The sequence below is a fragment of the Mustelus asterias genome, chromosome 7 (assembly GCF_964213995.1).
Source record: "Mustelus asterias chromosome 7, sMusAst1.hap1.1, whole genome shotgun sequence".
Classification (NCBI taxonomy): Eukaryota; Metazoa; Chordata; class Chondrichthyes; order Carcharhiniformes; family Triakidae; genus Mustelus; species Mustelus asterias.
The window spans coordinates 75,894,356-75,918,354 of NC_135807.1; the positions used below are offsets into that span (position 1 = coordinate 75,894,356).

At 44.2% G+C, this 23,999-nt stretch overlaps 2 protein-coding genes across 2 annotated transcripts in view; both read left to right on the top strand.

Moving 5' to 3' along the window:
- Positions 1 to 8,298, top strand: part of prex2 (phosphatidylinositol-3,4,5-trisphosphate-dependent Rac exchange factor 2) — a 416,168-nt gene extending 407,870 nt beyond the window's left edge. The window contains exon 40 of the mRNA XM_078217095.1: positions 7,553 to 8,298. Within this exon, the coding sequence (XP_078073221.1) occupies positions 7,553 to 7,595 (43 nt within the window). The 3' untranslated portion in view covers positions 7,596 to 8,298. The remainder of the gene's footprint in view (positions 1 to 7,552) is intronic.
- A 14,796-nt stretch (positions 8,299 to 23,094) lies between these two features.
- c7h8orf34 (chromosome 7 C8orf34 homolog) overlaps positions 23,095 to 23,999 on the top strand; it is a 408,768-nt gene continuing 407,863 nt past the window's right edge. Inside the window, exon 1 of the mRNA XM_078217096.1 lies at positions 23,095 to 23,179. Within this exon, the coding sequence (XP_078073222.1) occupies positions 23,114 to 23,179 (66 nt within the window). The 5' untranslated portion in view covers positions 23,095 to 23,113. The remainder of the gene's footprint in view (positions 23,180 to 23,999) is intronic.

Sequence of the window (23,999 nt, forward strand, 5' to 3'; positions counted from 1 at the left end):
AAAAATATGAGTTGATACATTTTAAGAAGAGTGGCACAGTGGTTAGCACTGCTCCCTCACAACTCCAGAGACCTGGGTTCAATTCTGGCCTCGGGTGACTGTCTTCTCCCCGTGTCTGCATGTTCTCCCCGTGTCTGTGTGGGTTTCCTCCGCGTGCCCCGGTTTCCTTCCACAGTCCAAAGATGTGCAGGTTAGATGGATTGGCCATGTTAAATTGCCACTCAGTGTCAGGGGGATTAGTAGGGTAAATACGTGGGGTTACAGGTATAGGGCCTGGGTGGAATTGTTGTCGGTGAAGGCTCTATAGGCCACATAGCCTCCTTCTGCACTGTAGGGATTCTATGATTAGAAGAAGAATGATGGCAGAATTTGTACATTCAAAGGTAACATTTAAAAAAACAGCAGAGCATTGATATGCTTTTTTTTCAATTTGGGGAGGAAATGTTGAAGAAATTATCAGAAAAAAGCATAGTGTCTTGGGTTTTAGGTTAAGAGTTACAGGGTACAAAATAAATGTGGAAATATTCAGCTCATCTAAATCATCAAATAGGCTGCAAGATATTAGGGGTGATTTTTCTGGGTACAGTGTCTAAACAGCTGGTGATAAATGGGCATTTTATGCACTAATCCTTTTGCCATTCTGTGCTCATATAGCACCACAGCAGAATTTACTTCATACTTTTTCAGGTGGTTAAACCTACCTGAAGAGGGAACAGCAATGTAAACTGCTTAAAATGAATGCCAGGCTCTTGTATGATCAAATTGTCTCTATTTTTGGCTCTAGTCAAGGGGCAAACAATTCCCAGTGAAACCTGGGCTGATGCTTCCAGAGCTGCTGTTTCAGTGCTATCTCTAGCGTACATTCTGTAGTGATTTTTGTACTGTTTGTTTTGAAATTTTGTGTTAGATTTCTCTCCTACTCCAACTTCTCACTCTTTATGTGGGATTTTCCATCCATTGCACTAAGTGTGGTGGCAAGTATGAAAAAGACATTTTATTCACCAGCTGCAATGGCGGGTTTTCCATCCGTATCGTCCGATTCCATCTGGATTAATTATGCATGCATGGGAAACATGCCGGATCGCAGGCAGGCAGCCTCAGATTCTCCCACTCTCTGTGAGCTTAATGCTTTCTCACTCCAGCAGTCATATTCAAACGGCACCCCTGCATACTTTGTTAATCTCTTCAACCCAGGACAGCTACAAATGAGAGAGATGGTCCTGAAACCCAAGAAGGCATCTGTCAAATTCTGTGATAACTCGCTGAAGGCGATTGGTGGCACAATCATAACCTCATTTTATGAGAATGTGAAACCAATTTTTGGCCTGAGCTCCCATTCGCCATGATACCTGCTGCAAATGGGAGCTGAAACTCCTGGCCTTTAAGTTTTTTAGTCACCCTTTGGTAGTTTCTAAATTTTTCCCTATTTTCTGGGCTACCACATGTCTTTGCAACATTGTATATATTTTTATTCAATTTGATACCATCCTTAACTTCCTTAGTTAGCCACAGATGCTGCATCCTTCTTGTAGAGTCTTTATGAGTGATCTTACCATCTCGCCCTGCCCATTGACCAGTGTGATAAGTGGGTAAGGTCGCAAGATAAGTGAAAAACCGGTTCACGCCCAATTTTACATCTGATTTAAATATTATTAGTGAGTCCGGGATGCAATTGGCTGAGCTCACTTGCCTTTGTGGCCTCGCTGGTGAAAGTCCTCACAGATGAGGATCATGTATGGTCTCCATCAACGGGGACCTGTTGTGGTGGCTTTGCCAGTAGGACTGGAGGCCATTGATGCCCCCTGAGCGGTTGGGGCAGAGGGAGCTGTGCCCTTTGAGCAGTACCAGTGTGGCACTGCCGGCCTGGAACTTTGGCAGTGCCAACTGGGAGAACACTGCGCACTGTGCAATAGATCATCGACTGGATCGTGTGGTGGGATGGCCAGGATTGGCCGTGGAGGCCAGCGATAGTGGGAGGGGGGGGGGGGGCATTGGCCACAGAGGCCAGTGATAGTTGGGGTAGGGAGGCCAGCAATAATCGGGTTGGGTGCCTGACAGATCTCTCTGTGCTATCACACAGAACAGAGAGAGATCTCCACATGTGCAATGGTGCCTTCTGGCATAATCTGCCAGCTTTCTGGTGATCTTAGGCCCCGCCCCCTCATCCCACTGGTGGGAAACAGATATTGCTTCATTCCTTTACTCAGAGTGTCATAAAATTGGATTCTTTATTCGCCCAAAAAAGAATCTGAAACTCTCCCGTTTTCATGCTTGTTCGGGACTTAGAATTGTTTTGATAAGCTTTATCTCTCAAATGGGTATACCCTTGTATCTCACAGCCTCTCTACTGTCTCACTTTTAAGCCTATTTTCCCAGTCCATTTTAGCCAACTCTGTCTTCACACTCTTGTAATTTCCTTTATTTCAGTTTAAGACTCCAGTTTCAGACCCAAATTTCTCACCCTCAAACTGAAAGTGAAATGTTATCATTTCATTATCACTCTTATCTAGAACATACTATATTATGAGGTCATTTATTAATCCTGTCTCATACATATATATATATATATATATATATACCAGGTCTAAAATAGCTGATTCCCTGGTTGGTTCCAGAAAGTATTATATAAAAACAAAACAGCCCTGAAAACAGCCTTGGAATTCATACAGTTGACTTTTGTCAATTTCAGTTGTCTATTCTTTATAATGATTAAAATGCCCCGTGATCATTGCAGTACCTTTCTTGCAACCTCTGATTATTTCTTGATTTTTCTGAACCAAGATCATTTCTCATTGGTGTACTTAATTAATAGAGCCATCACATCTTTTTTCTTTGTTCCTGTCCTTCTGAAATGTGAAATATTCTTACATATTCAGGTCCCAGCCATGATCACTTTGCCATCATGTCTTTGTAATGGCTATCATGTTATACCCGTGTATTGTCATCTGTACTATTAATTCATCAATCATGTTACAAGTGCTGTGTGCATCCAGATAAAGAGCCTTTAATTCTGTCTTTTTTTAAACTATTTTTCCCGAGTCTAAGCTTATTTGCTGATGCATTCTTATGTTTGTATGTCACAACCCTCCCGATCACACTTTGGTTATCATTATCTGCATTTCTATCCTGTTCTACTGTCTTGCCTTTTCTCTTACAGCACTACGCACGCACACACACACACACATACTCTCTCTCTCCCTCTCTCACTCTCTGGAGTAAGCAATTCATAAGACAATGACATTTGGTCATTATTACAACAGTAAAAAAATCTTGTTTCACTTATGCAGGGCTTTGGTGAGACCACATCTGGAGAATGGTGTGCATTTTGAACTCTCTAATTAAGGAAGGATATACTTGCATTAGAGGCAATGGGGTGAAGTTTCACTAGATTGATTCCTGAGATAAGAGGGTTGGCCCAAGATGAGACAGAAAGGTAATTGGACCTATATTCTCCAGAGTTTAGAAGAATGAGAGGTGATCTCATTGAAATGTCAATGATTCTGCAAGGGCTTGACAGCGTAGACACTTATAGGTTGTCTCCCGTGGCTGGGGTATCTAGAACATGAAGAGTCAATCATCTGGGACTGAAATGAGAACTTTCTTCACTCAGTTCCATCATTTATTATATTTAAGTTTCAGTTGGACATATTTTTAGTACCCCAGGGAATCATGAGATATGAGAAGGAGGAGGAAAAATGGACTTGACACAGAAATCAGCCATGATTGTGTTGAATGGTGGAGCACGCTCAAGGGACCATATGGTCTAATCTAGCTCCTATTTTCTATGTTCTTATGTTCCTATTTTCAAACAAGCGTTCAGTCACTATTCCTAAATTTCCCACTCAGGATTGATTTGGATTCTTTTTATCCCCCTGAGGTTAAACTAATTGAACGTACACTGATAATAGTAATTATTGCAAAAACACCAGCTTCATCTAATGTCCTCTTTGAATCAGCTATTCAAGAAACCTCAGGCTTTGGCAGTTTCCACTATGAATTTAAAGTGGAATACCTCTTGATTTGCTGTGTCTTCTCTCCTACTATTCTCAACTAGGCTTTTCAATATATGAAAAGCTCCAATCACTTCTGATTATTTGTTAAACTCGATGTGATTCAGTGAGAGGTGATGTGATTCATATGGTTGCAGTAATAATTTAGGGCATCAATGGACACAATCTATTCTTTGCTACACTTTTTTTTAATGCATCACTAACATTTCAGAATCTATTACTGTTCTCAGTACTTCATTTTAATTCAGGTGAAGGCTCGTGATTTGAAAATATTTTAAAGATCTTGAAAAATGAATGACTACTACTCTTTATTAGGTTTCCATTTCTCATTTTTTTGGCAAAGTGTGGTTTTGGGTGGGAAAAGTGGTGATTAACCCATTGGTGGGTTTTCGCACTGCACTGCACTTAGCCATTTCGAAGAAAATTATTTTTGCATGGGTTTCACACCCTCAGTGGCCTCTGATTCAGCCACCCTGCCATCAGCTGAGCAGGTCAATAAGCAGGGCACTCCATTTAAAGGCTACCTCAATGCTCCCCAGCCACTTCTTCTTGGTCCAAAAATGAGAAGGCTGCTAGGGTGGCACAGTGGTTAGCACTGCTGCCTCACAGCGCTAGGGACCCAGGTTCAATTCTGGTCTCTGGTCACTGTCTGTTTGGAGTTTGCATGTTCTCCCTGTGTTTGCGTGGGTTTCCTCCAGGTGCTCCGGTTTCCTCACACAGTCCAAAGCTCTGCGGGTTAGGCGGATTGGCCATGCTAAATTGACCCTAGTGTCAGGGGGGTTAGCAGGGTAAATGTGTGGGGATACGTGAATAGGGCCTGGGTGGGATTGTGGTTGGTACAGACTCGGTGGGCTGAATGGCCTCCTTCTGTACTGTAGGGATTCTATGATTCTAAGAAGCTGATTCCTAGATTCACAGAGACATCCCTCAGCAGACTGCTGGATGCAGTGGAATATCGTCGGCACATCCTGTACTTATGCACAAGGAGGAAACCCTCAAGCAAGGTTGCCAACTCCACAAGGGAGGCGGTGACTGTGCTGGTACGCACCAGCTCCCTGCAGCGGGGGATGGCCATCCAGTACAGGAAGAGGATGAATGATCTCCTCCGCTCTGCTGGGGCTCGTCACTCCTCTCATCACTCTCGACTCACACGCTCAGAAACGCACCACACATCGACAGGAATCTCACTGACTGCCAGCTCAAGGCACATCACAACTCCCTCTCCCAAACATGTGCCCTGTGGCTCATCACCCCGCTGCTCCAACTTACTAACCATACAAGCCAGGCATCCCGACCATCTGCCCTGGCATGTGGGTTGCATGCACTCTCTCTAGCTTTTTTCATGCAGGACAGGCTGGCACATAAAAGAAAGAGAAATATCCCAGATAGGCAGAGGGTTGCCCGAGTTTAAAGTCCTCTCTCAGTTCGAGGAGAGAAACCTTCAATTGGCCTAGGGAGGAAGACGACCTTTCCTGTGTCGAGGGAAAGGTGGGTGTCAAAAAATATATTGAGGACCCAGAACACGATCATCCAGCACACCAAGCTTCCATGAGTCCTATCTCTTCTATCATTATGGTTCTGCCGTGCACTAATGACATCTCCTTATTCTTGCAGGCAGATCAGGTAAGGAGTGCAGTGGCTCCACCAGCCAGGCACAGGAGTCCACCCCAGGGATCAGCAAAGTTGAATTCTCAGATGATGAGATTGAAGAGGCATCACAGCTTTCACCCACACCCTCCACCAGTGTAGAGATACATACCTCAGTGATACTTATTAGAAAGGTCTTGGGATCACAAACTTATGAGGACCTCACTCTATGATCCACAGAAAGCACAGGCAGAGCGTTCCAGGGAGCTGCGCTCAGAAGACTGCTGGAGCCAGGAATCCGCAGAGGTCCAGTCAGAAGATATGTTTTTGGACTTGGTCAGCTGGAGCTCCAAAGGCAAAGTGAGGAACATTAGGAACAGATGTCAGCTACATTGCTTGGATTGAATGGCGAAGTCTGAATGCCTTCTGTCTGAAGGGATTGTGCCAACACTCTGAGGCAGCCAGGTCAACACCGCAAGGCTGGCAGCTGCAGTGGAGACCTTGGTGCAAGAGTTCCGTCCTGCACTGGTGGAGGATATGAACTCTATGGTGCAGAACGTACACTCCATGGTGCAGGCGCTTGTAGGCATCATGAGTGCCAATACCAGAGGATGGGTGGGGGGGTGGGGGGGGAGGTGCTTCTCAACCTCACTCCAGCTGTCCCTATATTCCAAGGGGCCCATCAGCACCCAAAGGGAAGAAGAGAAACTGAGGCACGGCCTGGAGACATCAACCTAGGTGACTCCGAGAGTCTCCAGCTCATTCAACTCACCTCTTCCTGTGACTGAATCAGGCCAAGGCTGGGGCCTTCTAGGTCTCACCATCCAGAGTACACGTGCCAAGCTCATCACAGACAACAGGGAGTGGCAGAGAGCAGGACATCTCCACCTCTGCTGTGGATCCTGGGGATACACCAAGCTGCAGTAGCTCAGACGGTCTAGTTGCACTGTGTAGGCATGGGTGTCAGGCACTTGCACATAGCAACCACCTCTGTACATGAAATAAATCTCACTTATTGCAACCTCTCTATGGCTCCCTGGTCTCATTCAGTTGCTTCCTGTCGGGCCGCTGGGACAACTGTGTTCATGTTCCACAGCAAGGCTGGATACTTACTCCAGAGCCTCCTCCATCTGCAGTCTGTAAGGCTGCTAGCACGTTGGTTGGTGTCCCCTCACAGTGACAGGACGTAACAGTCATGCCAATTTCTCCTTGGTAATGAGGATGTCCCCCACAATACTCTGAGCCACCATCACTCAACCCAATCATTGTGAATCTCTGATCTCTGCATGTGACCCATCAGCTAGACCCTTATGAGAAGTATACATCTGCCTCCGGTGATATCGAACCTCAGGAATACACATAACCAAGAAGGAGCCTAAATCAGGAGAGAGGAGACCTAATGTGCAACATTACCCTAATATTATCCAGGTCATCATTGGTGGGGGGGCGGGACAATTGCTCTGGGAAATCCTGCCAGCGTAAATCCTGTTTTTGGGCTCTTGCGATGTTTTGCATCCTCATCGCCATTTACGCCCACTGCAAAAAGCTGCGCAAAATCCCAGGCATAGTTTCTAATCAACTCTCTTTAATTCACTGTGCTATAAAGAAGGTCAAGGAACTCGATGAGAATAATGGCAGTGGAAAATCTGATCTGATATTGTGCAAAATAATTGAAAGTTTATTTATTTTTCATGAATTAACTTATTTTCATTGCCCAGGCAAGTTGCTTTTCCACAATAACATCCACACAAAACCAATGTTCCCTAATGTTTTGTATCTCCACGGCCAGTAAAACAACTTATAAGTACACTGAAATATTTATTGTTGCTAAATCTTTCATTGCATAGTTATTGTTTACTTAATTTTAGTGTTTTCTTGTGAATGCTCAATCAATCCACAATCAAAGATGCATTTAGCCCCTTCATTCTGTAAAACCTGCCATTTGTTTCTACTAGATTGTACAAGCTATGTCAACCACCCCCTGATGGAGATGCATGAAGATTCCTGCCTCGTATTTAACCCAGGCTGACCTAGATATAGACTCTTCAAAAGGGCATTTCTGTTGCGGATAACAGAATGATCTTGGTTTGCATACAAGTTGTTGAAAGTGCTGGTAAAATGATGTGCTTGCCTTTACAAACTATACCAAGATAAACCTTGACCATTCATACAACTGGAATAACTGTTTTCTTTGTTATGCTGAATAGACTCAAATTAGGTTTACCGTTCAGTGAACTTCTTGGCTAAACTATAAAATTAATTGAAATTGCTTCCTGTAAATGTATAAACATAATATTTTAACTATCAATTTAAGAAGCTATATTAACTTGAACAGTTACAATTCTTTAATCCTTACCTCTGATATTATTAAAGTATAATTTGTTGATACTATTTTGTAAATTTGAACTGCTCACTATTTAAGATGATATCCTGCATTGTAGCTGTCTTTTGTCAGGCATAAACACATTTACAAATGTATACCACAGTCAGATGTTGCCCAAAGCAGTTTCATATTTAGAGTATGTGACAAAACTGTAATATAACCAAGGTGTTCAGATAATATTTTATATAGCACAACACAGTTTAATTTTGCCACGTAAAGATTGTATTTGAGTAATAACCTTCTATGCATTCCCCATCATATGTTGTTTTATATGTGCTATAAAGTTGTCTTTAATGTAATAAAAGATCACTGACCTACTGTTGTCTTCCCTTGTGTGTGAAACATACTCCATGGTAGTAATTATATCATGTGATAGTAAAGAGGGGAGATGAAAGCAGTATCCGTAACTCAGTATAAAACAAAAGGAGAACATAATACAATTATATTTTTGCAGGATATTAAACACAAAAAATTGACATCCTTTTATACACATCTATAATTAAATTTAAATAAGTGAACATATACAATCAAAATTTTCATTGTGCCTTTTCATTCGATAAGATTGAAAAACATTTACATTTGTATAATTAACAAAAATATTGGATAACATTTTCTCAGTAGCGTTACGGTGGCACAGTGGTTAGCTGTGCTGCCTCACAGTGCCAGGGACCCAGGTTCAATTCTGACCTTGGGTGACTGTTTGTGTGGAGTTTGCACATTCTCCTGGTGTCTGCGTAGGTTTCCATCGGGTGCTCCGGTTTCCTCCTACAGTCCAAAGATGTGCAGGTTAGGTTGATTGGCAATGCTAAATTAACCCTTAGTGTCAGGGGGATTAGCAGAGTAAATACAGGGGATTATGCAGATAGGGCCTGGATGGGATTGTTATCAGTGCTGGCTCGATGGGCCGAATGGCTTCCTTCTGCATAGTAGGGATTCTATTCTATTCAGTTCTTTTCTAAAAAATTTATAACTTCTATGTTTAAATTTGGCATCAAGCTCTTCTGGTCATAAAAAATAAACATAAACATAAAAACTAGGAGCAGAAGTAGGCCATCTGCCCCCTCGAGCCTGCTGCGCCATTCAATAAGATCATGGCTGATCTTTTTGTGGACTCAGCTCCGCTTACCCGCCCGCACACCATAACCCTTAATTCCTTTACTCTTCAAAAATTGATCTATCCTTGTCTTAAAAACATTTAATGACGTAGCCTCAACTGCTTCACTGGGCAGGGAATTCCACAGATTCACAACCCTTTGTGTGAAGAAGTTCCTCCTCAACTCAGTCCTAAATCTGCTTCCTCTTATTTTGAGGCTATGCCCCCTAGTTCTTGTTTCACCCGCCAGTGGAAACAACTTCCCTGCTTCTATCTTATTTATTCCCTTCATAATCTTATATGTTTCTATAAGATCTCCCCTCATTCTTCTGAATTCCAATGAGTATAGCCCCAGTCTACTCAGTCTCTCCTCATAAGCCAACCCCCTCAACTCCAGAATCAACCTAGTGAATCTCCTCTGCACTCCCTCCAGTGCCAGTATATCCTTTCTCAAGTAAGGAGACCAAAACTGTACACAGTACTCCAGGTGTGGCCTCACCAGCACCTTATACAGCTGCAACATAATCTCGCTGTTTTTAAACTCCATCCCTCTAGCAATGAAAGACAAAATTCCATTTGTCTTCTTAATTACCTGCTGCACCTGCAAACCAACTCCTTGAGATTCCTGCACAAGGACACCCAGGTCCCTCTGCACAGCAGCATGTTGCAATTTTTTACCATTTAAATAATAATCCATTTTGCTGTTATTCCTACCAACATGGATGACCTCACATTTACCAACATTGTACTCCATCTGCCAGACCCTCGCCCACTCACTTAGACTATCTATATCCCTTTGCAGACTTTCAGCACCCTCTGCACACTTCGCTCTTCCACCCAACTCAGTGACACCTGCGAATTTTGACACACTACACTTGGTCCCCAACTCCAAATCATCGATGTAAATCGTAAACAATTGCGGTCCCAACACTGATCCCTGAGGCACACCACTAGTCACTGATCGCCAACCAGAAAAACACCCATTTACCCCCACTCTTTGCTTTCTGTTAGTTAACCAATCCTCTATCCATGCTAATACATTACCCGGAACACCGTGCACCTTTATCTTATGTAGCGGTCTTTGGTGCGGCACCTTGTCAAATGCCTTCTGGAAATCCAGATACACCACATCCACAGGTTCCCCATTGTCCACTGCACATATAATGTTCTCAAAGAATTCCACCAAATTAGTCAAACATGACCTGCCCTTTATGAACCCATGCTGCGTCTTATCAATGGGACAATTTATATCCAGATGTCTCACTATTTCTTCCTTGATGATAGATTCAAGCATTTTCCCTACTACAGAAGTTAAGCTAACCAGCCTATAGTTACCTGCCTGGTCACCCTATTATAGGAAGGATATTATTAAACTAGAAAGAGTGCAGAAAAGATTTACTAGGATGCTACGGGAACTTGATGGTTTGAGTTATAAGGAGAGGCTGGATAGACTGGGACTTTTTTTCTCTGGAGCGTAGAAGGCTGAGGAGCAATCTTATAGAGGTCTATAAAATTATGAGGGGCATAGATCAGCTAGTCAATATCTTTTCCCAAAGGTCGGGGAATCTAAAACTAGAGGGCATAGGTTTAAGGTGAGAGGGGAGAGATACAAGAGGGTCCAGAGGGACAATGTTTTCACACACAGGATGGTGAGTATCTGGAACAAGCTGTCAGAAGTAGTTGTAGAGGCAGGTACAATTTTAAAAAGCATTTAGACAGTTACATGCGTAAGATGGGTATAGAGGGATATGGGCCAAATGCAGTCAATTGGGACTAGCTTAGGGGTTTAAAAAAAGGGCGGCATGGACAAGTTGGGCTGAAGGGCCTGTTTCCATGCTGTAAACCTCTGTGACTCTAATACTTGCATGTTTCTTAACCATTGGCCTCAAACTATTTACTCTCCAATTTTGATGTGACGTTTTGGTACTTTGTTTTTTTTCAACAGATGTTAGGTTTCCTTTATGTAATGAAATAGACAATCATATTAACAGTACCCAGGCATAGCTCTGATTTAGAATAACTAACTTTGTTTCCAGATGGGTGGAAAACTGGGAAACTACTGCCACCTGCAAGTGCACACTCATGCAAACATAAATGTGCACAAACACATGGACAATCTGGTAATACATTTTTATCTCCAGTCAAACCCATTGCTTGCCAATTTCCAAATCGTCAAATGTTACAGAACTGAAATGAGTAGTTTAGCTCAACAAGTTTGCATTGGTGATATTTTTGTTCATGAACCAGCTGGTTCAATCCCATTCCCGTTCATTCCCAAAATTCTTTAACTTTTTTAAATAATGTGTCAGACCACCATCTTATGTTCCATTGAGATGCTCTTCAATATGTAGAAGTTTGGTGTTTTCATAAATAAACAATGCGTTCCTTCATGCATCAGTGAGTGATCTGATGTGATGTTTTGTGATTCATCACGTGTCACATGATCATGCTTTTCTGAAAACACATGAAGTGTAACCTTGACCCTGAAATATTTGATTGTTGTTGGTGAGATTTGTGGTTCCCATCCAACTAAGAGAAAGTGTAATCCCATAAGTAGAGTTAAGTTCTATGTTTGTTTATTCAGAGGGTGAAATTAATTTTTCAAAACATTTTAATGCTAATTTAATTTGTTAGCCTTTCTCTACTGTGATCTATCTCCTAATAAGAAGAAAGATAATCTGCTGTAAGCTTCTGTTTGTCCTGCATATATAGCCAGATGTGCAAGTGTAACCTGATGTGGTTTTTTTGATGTGGTTTTGTCCCTCCCATGATACACCATGCTTCCAATGATTGCTCCTGCTCCATGCCTGCTGCACTGTCTCCTATCTCTGACTTCAGACTGAGGTCCAATAGCTTCTGGACTGCCTATCTTCTGGCTGCTTTCCATTTCTCAGCAGGAATGCACGCTATGATTCCTGTCTGGCAGCACCTGAACTAAAACGGGAACCTTGACATAGTTTCCATTTCCAAAGAGGACTATGGACAACACTAACTTTCACAAAGCACTGCAGCTCCAGTCTGCTTAGTGCTCATGTGAATGTGCCACACTCTCAGGCATTCATCCCATAATATACAGTCTTTGTGCATCCCTTCCAGTAATACATGTACTATCATTACACCCCATTGGTGTCTGCGTTTCAGGCTGCCTTGTCCAACTTCTCTCCCCTCAGTCTTTCCTCTGCCTTCCATTGTTTGTCCTCTTCATCCACTTCCTTACCCTTCTGCCTGTCAATGTGAGCCTTCTGCCTTCCCCTAGCCCTTTCTTCCAAAGCCCTTCTTCCACATTGCACCTCACTGTTTACCTTTCTCCTACCTTGCCTTGCACAGATCTCCTTCCACATTCCCCCCCTTGTCTTGGTATCAGCTCACACCCCACCCCCGCCCAAACTTCAGACCTTTGTTGGCTGCATGAGTCCCATAAAACCTGATGTCCAGATGGACACTGGCGTGTGGCATTGGGGGGAAGGTAATACCTGTACTCCCCAACCCCAGGCATTAGCACTGATCCAAGACGGTGACACAGGAGAGTCCATGGGTCCATCAGCATGGTACTGTCCATGAAGAGTAGCTCGGCATAGAGATGGAGGACAAGAACCGATCTGTCCCAGCAGAGTAGTGGACAGTGCATCAGGAGCAGTGCAGCACTATGGCAGATAAGTTTTATTGCACTCACCTCGAAGTCTCTGGTAAACAGAGGGCTGCCTTATGCACGCCACTCTATCAATCAGATTTTAGACTTACGTAATTTCCGTGGGCGTGTTGCAATATTGAAAGGTTGAAATCAGCATGTGCACTAACCACAACACCACAGATAAGTTAAATACATTTAATACACACCAAATATTTCATAATTAGTTACAGAAAATGCTAAATCATTCATATATTAATAGAACTATCAACTTCAAATTAAAAAAAGAAACATTTACTTTATATATATATATATATATTACAATTTACTCTTTGCCAAAGCTAATACCAGCTACAAGTAGAAGTGATATTTTTCTTAATTATGTGCTTTAGGTGTTCAGTTTATTTTTATTTAGTCATATTTATTTACCTTTATTTTTGTTAATAAACCCTACCACTTCCGATAACCTTTACCACTGCTGTTACTATTCTTATTTTGAAGAAAACCTTACAGTTATCAATAACTTGTAAAAGTATTTAAAGATAAATGAGGAAAACTAATAAAATCCTCACCAACCAAATGCTCCACTCTCATTTTCGCTCTTTCTCATATCCTTTTATCTTCCCTGCTCTGCTCACAGTCTCACAAACTCCGCTTTTACTCACTAAACAAAATGTCCCGTGGCTGCAGTCAGAACCCTGATGGACTGCATGCAGCCAAGAGTTGAACCTAATTGGAATTGGATTATTATCTGAAATCATCATTGGTGCGAAAGAACTTGAGTATTGCTGAAAAATGAGACTTGTTTTCAATGCTTTTCATCTTGCATTATCAAGACAGAACTGAGAGTGTACCAAATCTCAATGCGGGCAATGATTTATACTGCATGAGGAGAGAGTGCTGATTGGTTAGCAAGTGGGCTCTGATTGGTAGAAGTGTTGCCATGGAGAATGTACCAGGGAAAGGTTAACGCTAAGCAGTTGCTTAAATTCAAACCAGGCAAGTCAACTCTGATTGGTCAAGGCTTTGCAATGGAGAATGAACCAAGGAATGGCTGCCCCGTAGCTTTTAGTTAGTTGATAAAGGTGCAATGCATGGACATGTTCTTTCTATTTGTAAAGGACAGGGCTGTGTGAGAGGAGGTTTTTTTTGGTTGTATTCCAATTCAATCAAATCAAGTCCAATTCAGAGTCTCAACAAGTTGAGACATTTCCGATCCAAGCTGACAAGACAGGGCCTCCACTCCTGTCTTGGGCCTGATCTACATGAGCCAAGCTGATTGGAGTAGGTGCAAGTCCTCCTCCTCCAAGGCTTGATCTCATTTGCATCTTAGCCAAAAGGCCGAGATGCCGCTTTTCAAAATTGCTTCAAATGAAGCTTAAATGTAACCTAATGACCTCAAACAAGAGCAGCCTGTCCATGCGACACTTGATCTTAGCCAAAAGGCCCTGTGTGAGAGTCGTTTTTAGCATGCGTAAGTGAGCCACACTGCAAGCCAACTAATATTAACTTGGTTATTGCTGTAATTCTTAGCACAATTAGGATTGTCTAGTGAGTGTTGTCCAATTGTGGGAATGCATCAAATGTTGGACATGATGGGTGGGATTTCCCAGTATTGCACTAAGTGCAGGAGTGGACTTGAAGAGTTGTGTTTTTCCTGCCGGCTGCAGTGGCGAGGGTATCGTCCACTTCCTACCTCATTAATTATGCACACGTGGGAAACACAGATCATTCTCGACCTTAATGTTAAGTGTGGTTCAGGTGCTTTGCAGGGTCATGTCATGTTTATTCTTGGCTGTGTAAGATTGAAACAGAGGTATTCTCCTATTTCATCTGCATTTTTGAAAGGTGAAAGTGTAGTTTCAAGGAGGGTTGTGTTCATACATGGGGATGGCTCATATATTGTGCAACTCCATGTTCCCCCTGCAGGGTTTTCATGCTATGCACCCATACTCAGAGTTTGTGTGCACTTCCATCAGCCAACTAACTGCACGTTTGGCTTTGAGTGTACTAAAGTGGGAGAAACTTGCCACCTTGAGGTGATGAAGCTCAGCCACACTTTTGTCCTAGCACACAAATGTCCAACTTTTACCCATCTCTCACTCTGTAATTGTGTTTACTGTGGGGACAAGGTTCTTGTCACAAAGTAGGGCTGCAGTACTGTGTGTCCCTTCACTTCAGCACTTGCACAGATCACTGATTCTAATTCCAAATGGTGATTTCTGATGGGCAATACAGCCTTTGAGCATGCTCTGGAAACAAACATCATTGCGTTAGACCTGTTTTCCCAAACTGGAATACCCTCAGGTTCTGTGGGAGCCTTCCAGAGGGTTCGATGGGAGCAACAGCTGAAAATTGAAAAAACTGTCCTTACAGCTTGTCCAATAAGAGGCGGTTTTCACTCTGTGTTGGATATGGTGGAGTAAAGGCCCATTGATGGAGTGAAGGCAGCGGTGGAGTTTAGACAATGGTGGAGTGAGGGCAGCGGCAGAGCGAAAGCGCAGTGATTGGCGGGTGGCAGAAAGCAGAGTGGGCGGTGGTGCATAGGTGAATCAGAAGGGGAGAGGGCCTTTGGAGAAAATGCTATGGGGAGAGGAGGATAGTGGGGTCAGACATAAGTGCTTTATTGAACAAAATAACATTTAATGATAAATGCAAACATATAGATCAAAAAGACTTCTACGCAGTTTTCTTTTTCGTACCGATTTCGTCAACATAGTAAGAACAGGATTCGCTCTATGCTCTTGGGAGTGCAAAAGGATTCTGTGCCCAGAAAAGTTTGAGAAACTCTGCTTCAGACCATGTGGAGGGGAGCAATGGGTTGGAGCGAGATGTACAGAAGCAGAGGTGTGCTCTTTATTAGCAACGGAGCATTCCATTGAGGGCTTCGTGGTGTATGAGCATTTTGGACTCGTCAAGGCCAGGGTTAGCCATAAAGGCACAATGTCAGTTTGAAGGAGGCATTTTAATTTCTGGCAAACAAGTGTTTGATGTTGTCATGGCCAGGTGGTCCACATCTTATTATGGTGAGGATAAATGTGGCTCATCCCAAAATGAGTGTCAGATGTCAGTGCATTTTGGAAGAATGCACAACAGATTCACAGCAGCAGAATGTCATCGGCTGCCCTGACCTGAGTGAGAATGATCTAATTCACCATCGATGTTATACAGTGTGTTTTCTGTTGCTTCAGATGGATCTCTGAGAGGCGTCTTGTCAGATTGAAGGCGAACAGCTCCAAGTCCACTGAAGATCACACAACAGCTCCTGCCTCTTTTGGAGTGCCATTGTGACTGGAATGCTGGAGAGACTCTTGAAGAGGCAGCACCTTCTAATGTATGATGTCAGGACTCCCTCCTCCTATTAGTACCTCATCTCAGCAAGAGACCAGGGCAATATGAGCCTGATGTGCAATATTCATTCTCATATTGAAGTGCATGGTTGAATTGAGAGATATAGCAATGCTGGTGTTCATGTTGGCTCATGACGCTGGGCACTTGTTTAAGATGGTACTCCTGCAACTCGTCATTCTCTTAGTGGAATCTGGCGGTAATGAGGGCCTCATGTGCCCACCTGCCTTCTCAGGCCCGTGCTATGGCCTCATCCCCTGTAGCCTCAGCTTCCTCAAACTCAACACCCTCATCTCCTTCAAGGTTTTTCTCATTGGAGGAAACAGCAGCTCCTCTATCTCGTAATCTGGCAAGTCTTCCCCCCTTTGCTGCGCGAGGTTGTACAGCAAATAGCAAAACACTCTGATCCATGAGACCCTCTGGAGACTGTACTGAGGTTCTCCACTAGTTCTGTCTGGGTATCGGAATCACATCTTTAGGATACCTGTGATGTGCTCCACCAATGGTCAGCTAGCAGCATGTGCCTCATTATAACTTCTCTCTGCAGGAGTATGAGACCACAGCATGGGCATCATCAGCCACGTCCTTTGCCCTTTGTCACTGAAGAAACAGACCTGTATCCTCTGTGGTCCCTTGAAGATGTCCAGGATCTGTGATCTACACAAGATGTATGAATTTTTAAAAAATATTCATTCATGGGACATGGGTGTCGTTGGCTGGCCAGCATTTATTGCCCATCCTTAGTTGTCCTTGTCGGACAGTTGAGAGGCAACCGCATTGCCGTGGTTCCGGAGTCACATGTCGGTCAGAGCAGGTAAAGACGGCAAATTTTGTTCCTTAAAGGACATTAGTGAACCAAATGGGTTTTTCTGACAATTGACATGATCATCAGTAGATTCTTAATTCCAGATATTTTTTATTGAATTCAAATTCCACCATCTGCTGTGGCAGGATTCGAACCCCAGTCCCCAAAACATTAGCTGATGTTCTGGATTAATCGTCTAGCGGTAATATCTCGAGGCCATTGCCTCCCAGATGCTTCCTGAGTATTTGGCACAAACCTGCATGAGATCTTTCTTGTGATTACAGACAAGCAATACGCTGAGTGAGTGGTAGTCTTTCCAGTTTATGTATGAGTGTTTGTTGCCATGGAGCTTTTATAGCTACATTAATGTAGTCAATGGCTCCCTGCACTTGTGGGAATCCGGAAATCTCAGCAAAGTCCAGTGCTCTGGCGTCCAGGCTTGTTTGATCTCTGTCGATGTTGACGCAATTGTGGCCCTTGGCAAAAAGGGCATCTGTGACTTGTTGAATGGATTTGTGCATGGACGCTGAAGAGATGTCACAGAGATCCCCAGCGGAGGTCTGGAGAAAGCCACTGGTGTAGGAATTCAGAGCGACTGTTACTTTCACAGCCACTGGCAATGGATGCCCTCCCAATCCCTGTAGTGTCGATTCCTGGAGAATGTAACAAACGTGAGTAACCATGTCCCTGAACATGCAGAGCCAGCAGCGAAACTGTCTCCTGTTCACTGGCAGATAAGAGATGCAAGCTCTGTAGACCCGGGTCTTGTGAGCATGACATGACATCTCTGTGCCTCATCCTCTGCATCCAGAGGGCTCCGCTGGTGGTTGGTCTTGAGGGTTTGCTGCTCACTTTGGCAGACTAGGCACCCCTGTCACAATCTTCTCCTTCTCCTCTCCTGCCTGTATATGATTATGCAGAGAGCAATAAATGCAAGCTCCATCTTGTTGATCTCTCTGCAGTATCAGTGAGAAACAGGCATTAGTCTCCAAAGGTCCTCTTTCTGTAAAGGGCTTGTCAATGAATGTGTGTTCAAGGGCTTTTTTCCCATGTTAACAACCATTTGCCCCTGAAATGATTGCCAGTGCGAGGCATGTATCGAAGTCCCCACACCCTTGCCCAACATGACTGACTGTTGTGACATTGCTTTGTCCAGGTGCTTGGATGTGCTGCTTTCAGCCAGGCGCTGGGATCCTCATTCACTGTGCCCTCCAATCGACCCTCATCAGCAGTGCTTCTCCCCATTTTAATTTTGTACTGTGCCATTGCTGCAGGTTGGAAGACCAGCTTGGACCCCTCCTGTGTGAGTATGGAAACAACATGAGGGTGAATACTTAGTCAGAAAATTAGACTATTTGAGGGAAGCTGAGGCTTCTCTTCTGTGAACCAACTTTTAGCACCAACTTTCTGACAGCCTTCAGAAATTTGTTCAGTCTCCCAGTTGCTCATTATGACTCTGGGGAATTTCCATGCTGCGAAAAAGGGATTAAAACATGGAGATCGATTAGTGCCATTTAGCAGTATTAGTCTCGCATGAGCAGGCCTCATTGCTTCACTTCCCTGATTCCTGTCAGTGAACTCTCTTAACATGTCTCATTTGGGAATGCACAATTCAGTTGGATGCCTCTGTGATAACCCCTTCGCCCCCCAGCCTCCAATGTGTGCCCTCCAATCGACCCTCATCAGCAGTGCTTCTCCCCATTTTAATTTTGTACTGTGCCATTGCTGCAGGTTGGAAGACCAGCTTGGACCCCTCCTGTGTGAGTATGGAAAGCCCTCTCATCACCTTAATGTTCAGCAACATATTGTTCAGATTTTCCTCTATCCAAGATCTCCCAATCCTCCCCCTGTATTCCTTAATCCCATTGTGACTGAGCTGGATATCCATTTGTTAACTCTTAACATTTCGAGATGGATGTCCTGTATGGAGCTCACCCCTCCCCATCTTGACCCCACTTAAATTAACCATTTAGCAGCCCCCCCCCCCCCTCATCCTCAGGTACTCCCATAATGTCTTTTCCCCATCTGTAGGTTCCAGATGTCTCCCCTGACTGAGCGTACCAGGTGTGGCAGACACCCTGCTGACCTTTGGGATGTTCCGTGCCCTGTGTACAACATGCTGAACACGACTGAGACCGGCATGCCCTCCCCCTCCCTGGACTGGGGCAAGGAAGTCTTTGCAAGCTCAACAATGTAAATTGAAGTACAACCTCATTCAGTGCTCCTTCCGTCCAGGTCCAAAGTGACTTATGTTAATCTGCAACATTCTCTCTCCCTCTCTAGTGCTGAGGATACTAACACCCCCACAGCCTCTATCCAGTTATGTGTCTGAGTGTAATCTTCCCCACTTGTATCCCCCAGTGCAGTTGTAGCCCTGCAGCCCCTTTTCCTGCCTAAAGAGGTTTACCCCCCTTCCTCATTCTATGATTTCCTCAGTACAGTCCTGGCCCTGCAGCCTCTTCTCCTGCCTGTGGTCTGTTGTCCCCTTCCCCAGCACAGCCCTAACCTTGCAGCCCTGTCCATTGCCGGAGTCCAGGTCCACCCCACTACCTCATGACTGGCCTAGCCCTTGAAAAGCTAGCCTCTGCTGGCCTGGCCTTTGAGAATCACCACCCCCAAAAAGTGATGTGGTGCTGCCTGCAATTCAAGGTTGTGAATTAACCTCAATTACGAATAAAGTTCAGGTCGCCAGGTACACATCGCTTATGTACCATAATGAAACAAGTCATTCTAATTGCGTGTCAAAATGCCCATATGATCAAGCGTGAGGGGATGATTCTGGCAAGCAGAGCTTATAATCAATTGCAAATGTTGTTGGTGGGCCACGGTGGGAAACACCTTTGAGTGAAGTAAACTGGTTTCACGATAACGTATGACCGATGTTGACCATTTCGTGATAGTTTCTACTATGACCTCCCCCCCCCCCCCCCCCAGCTCCTCCCACCAATGGGGGCAGAAAATCCTGACCTATGAACTTGGCACTTTTCAGCAATTTTAACAGCAAATGGCTTCTCTCGGGGGTGGCACGGTGGCACAGTACGTAGCACTGCTGCCTCACAGTGCCAGAAAACCGAGTTCGATTCCCGGCTTGGGTCACTGTGTGGAGTTTGCACGTTCTCCCTGTGCCTGCGTGGGTTTCCTCCGGGTGCTCCGGTTTCCTCCCACAGTCGAAAGATGTGTGGAGCAGGTTGATTGGCCATGCTAAATTGCCACAGTGTCAGGGGGACTAATGGGGTAAAAACCTGGGGCTGTGGGAATAGGGGCTGGGTGGGATTGTGGTCAGTGCAGACTCGATGGGTCAAATGGCCTCCTGCACTGTAGGTATCCTATGATTCTATTTCACAGAATTATTACGGCGCGGAAGTGGGCCATTTGGTCCATTGTGTCTGCACCACTTTGCAGCTATCTGGCTGTAACATGACTTCAGTAACCACAGCTCCCACTTTCTCCCTGTCAACAGTTGATAGTAAATTAAGGTGACCATACCAGCAATTTAGAAGATTGCAAATTGATGTAGTGGATGGGTATTGGTGGACGATTGGAGGAGTGACATGAACCTATGGTATAGATCCACCGTGTTATCCCATCAAATGCTTGGGCCATTGGAACCTATTCCACTTTGAAAGGTTACCATGCTTTCCCTCTCAAAGCTTTCAAATATTCACACATACCTTGTATGTTATTTAATGTCTCTAATTTCTCACATCATTCCTCCTTTATCCCTACGCTATTATGTAGTAAGTTAACCATCTCCAATTCGCCACATAATCACTTTATACATCATTATTTTCTTGTGTACGATGTATTCTCTCCTTTCCCTCTTCCTGTATCCACTTAGACAGCAATTAATCTGCATCTTCTGATTCTGATGTAAGGCTATATTTGAACTGTGAAAATTATTCCTTTATGGGTGCTGTCAGACTGTTTCAAACATTTTCAGTTTATGTTTCTGATTTCCACCATATGCAGTATTTAAATTTGTATTTCAGTTGAAAATTATTGATTGGTTGATCTCAATGATTAAGCTAATATAAGGATAGTTTAAATATGCATTTAAAAAGTGTCATCTGGAAGTAGTTAATATTTTTCCATTTTGGCATCAATTATAGTACTGCAGCCAGCCTTGTCTGCTTTAATTGCTGCAATGAAGTGGAGATGCCGGCATTGGACTGGGGTGGGCACAGTAAGAAGTCTCACAACACGTGAGTGGCATGGTGGCACAATGGTTAGCACTGCTGCCTCACAGTGCCAGGGATCCGGGTTCGATTCCCGGCTTGGGTCACTGTCTGTGGGGAATAATAGAATCCCTACAGTGCAGAAGGAAGCCATTTGGTCCATCGAGTCTGCACTGACCACAATCCCTCCCAGGCCCTATTCCCGTAACGCCACATATTTACCCTGCTAATCCCACTGACACTAGGATCCCACTAAGATTGTGGGTTAGGTTGATTGGCCATACTAAATTGCCAAAGATTGCCAATTGCCAAATCCAAAGATTGTGGAAGGAAACCGGAACACCCGGAGGAAACCCACGCACACATGGGGAGAATGTGCAAACTCCACACAGACAGTGACCGGAGGCTGGAATTGAACCCGGGCCCCTGATGCTGTGAGGCAGCAGTGCTGACCACTATGCCGCTGTTTGCACATTCTCCCCGCGTTTGTGTGGGTTTCCTTTGGGTGCTTTAGTTTCCTCCCACTGTCCAAAGATGTGCGGGCTAAGGGGATTGGCCATGTTAAATTGCCCCTTAATGTCAGGGGAACTAGTAAATGCATGAGGTTATGGGGATAGGGTCTGGCTGGGATTGTGGTCAGTGCAGGCTCAATGGGCTGAATGGCCTCCTTCTGCACTGTAGGATTCTATGACAACACCAAGTTAAAGTCCAACCGGTTTATTTGGTAGCATGAGCTTTCGGAGCGCTGCCCCTTCATCAGGTGAGTGATGAAGGAGCAGCGCTCTGAAATCTCGTACTATCAAATAAACCTGTTGGACTTTAACCTGGTGTTGTGAGACTTCTTAGTTGCTGCAGATTTTGTGCTCTTTGGCACGGATGAAATGGCTCTAAATCCTTGTGTGTTTCCTTACACTGGAGCAGAAATGGCAATTCTTGTTATTAGTGTTAGTCTGTTAGAAAGATTTCTCACCTGTGTGAAAACTACTGCTAATAAAATATGGCACAGTGGTTAGCACTGCTGTCTCACAGCGCCAAGGACCTGGGTTCGATTCCCAGCTTGGGTCACTGTCTGTGCTCCAGTTTCCTCTCTCAATCTGAAAGACGTGTTGGTTCGGTGCATTGGCCATGCTAAATTCTTCCTCAGTGTACGCGAACAGGCACCGGAGTGTGGCAACTAAGGGATTTTCACAGTAACGTCATTGCAGTGTTAATGTAAACCTACTTATGACACTGATAAATAAATAATTGATACAAAGGGCAGTGTGTGTGGAAGATATTTGCAAAATTCTGCTTGGACCTAAGCTAACTCTTATACTATAGGTATTGTGTTATTTTTGTTGAGTGAAGGAAGATTTTGGAGGATAGAATGGAACATTCCAGTAGTCTGTCCCAAAAAACCAGGGGTTGGCCGTTTGCAAATGTCTGAAACCTGAGAAAACGACGTTGTGTTCAACTTCGCAAACCTTACAGGAAAGCGCAGTCCTTCCAGCTTTATGTAACATAATCATGTGCTTACTGCTTATACCAACCATCAATAATTCATCGGGCGGACAACAAATATTACTTAAAGGGAAATAAATTGGATGATATATCAACTTTCCTCTTGCCCAGTTTCTCTCCCTCACTCCAAAGCCAAGGGCGGTATTGGTGCTGTTGGCAGCCAATGGACACATTCAGGAGGCGGGGACAGGGTGTCCGCCGATTGGACAAGTCTTCATTCTCCAGCCCGGACTGTGTGCTGAGTGAGCGGCTCTTTGGCCAATGAGCAGGGTGACTCTCTCCACACTGCCGTCGCTAGGGAGCAGCCGGGAGACGCAACGCCTTGTGTTTGCCAGGGAACAGCAACTAACAACTTGAGGCTGAGAGAGACAAGCTCGAGGAGCTCCCCGGCTTCCCCAACTTCAACACAGACATACTGTCACCCAAAGCGTAGCAGCCGCTACTTACATTCGGGGAAACATTAGGCATGCAGTAAAAGAAAGTTATTCTTTCATTTTTTTCTCTCTTTTGCAATTTTTGTACATCATTTAAAAAAATAAAATCAGCATTTGTTCCCCAGCCAGAGGCAGGGGAAGATATTTTGGATGGCGTCTCAGCAGTCTCGAATTCAAAGCTACCTGGAGCAGAACAAGATAGGTCCTCTGTTCGAGGTGAGCCTGATTTATTGTCACATTTGAAATGGGCGAGAAGGCGGCACATGAGGAGTGGCAGGTGAACTGGAGGAGGTGGTGGGAGCTGGAGTTACTCCAGATGTCAAATTGGAAACGGGTAACCCACAAAAAAAATGCAAGAAATCAGTGAGGAATATTGGGGTTGCTTCCATGTAATGTGCAGCGAATTCTTAACAGAGAAGGGGGTGCTTTTGTTAAATATGTGAGCTGTTAAAATCTAATGCCATGTTTCTCTAAAAGTACTGGGCAGGCCGCCTTAAACGAGGTTGCATATTATGTGGGGATTCTTATCACTGGACAGTCTTATCAGAAACCTGGCAGTGTAAACTGATCATGGTGCTTTACAAATGAAGTGACATTTAAAGTAGGAAATGGGAATGGTTCCTGGATCGTGCAGGAATTAGTTCATTTTCTTTCTGGCCGGAGTTGCCATGTTAAACTTCATTAGGTTAACAAATCACTTTCAAACAAAAGATGCGAAATATCTCCCTGGCCAGGCGCTGTGAACTTGTCGTTTTGTCAGAGAGACAGACATGTCAGGGAGACACGGGGAACGTTTCCATCAGTGGAGAAACGGGACTTTGCTGAGTAAAGCTTTCTCCTGCCCCTGCACTTCCAGTGTCGCTGAGCTACATATCATTTCGTTAGATTTTCCCATCTTTGGTTTTAAAAACCCTTTGTGGCCATCTACAGAATAACTTGGCCCAAGAGCCTGCGGGGAAGCCAGCTTTTTATTAAAAAGGGGCATTTCTGCGGTAAGTGGATTGGAAGAAGCCAGCAGCAAGTACAAAGTGCAGAG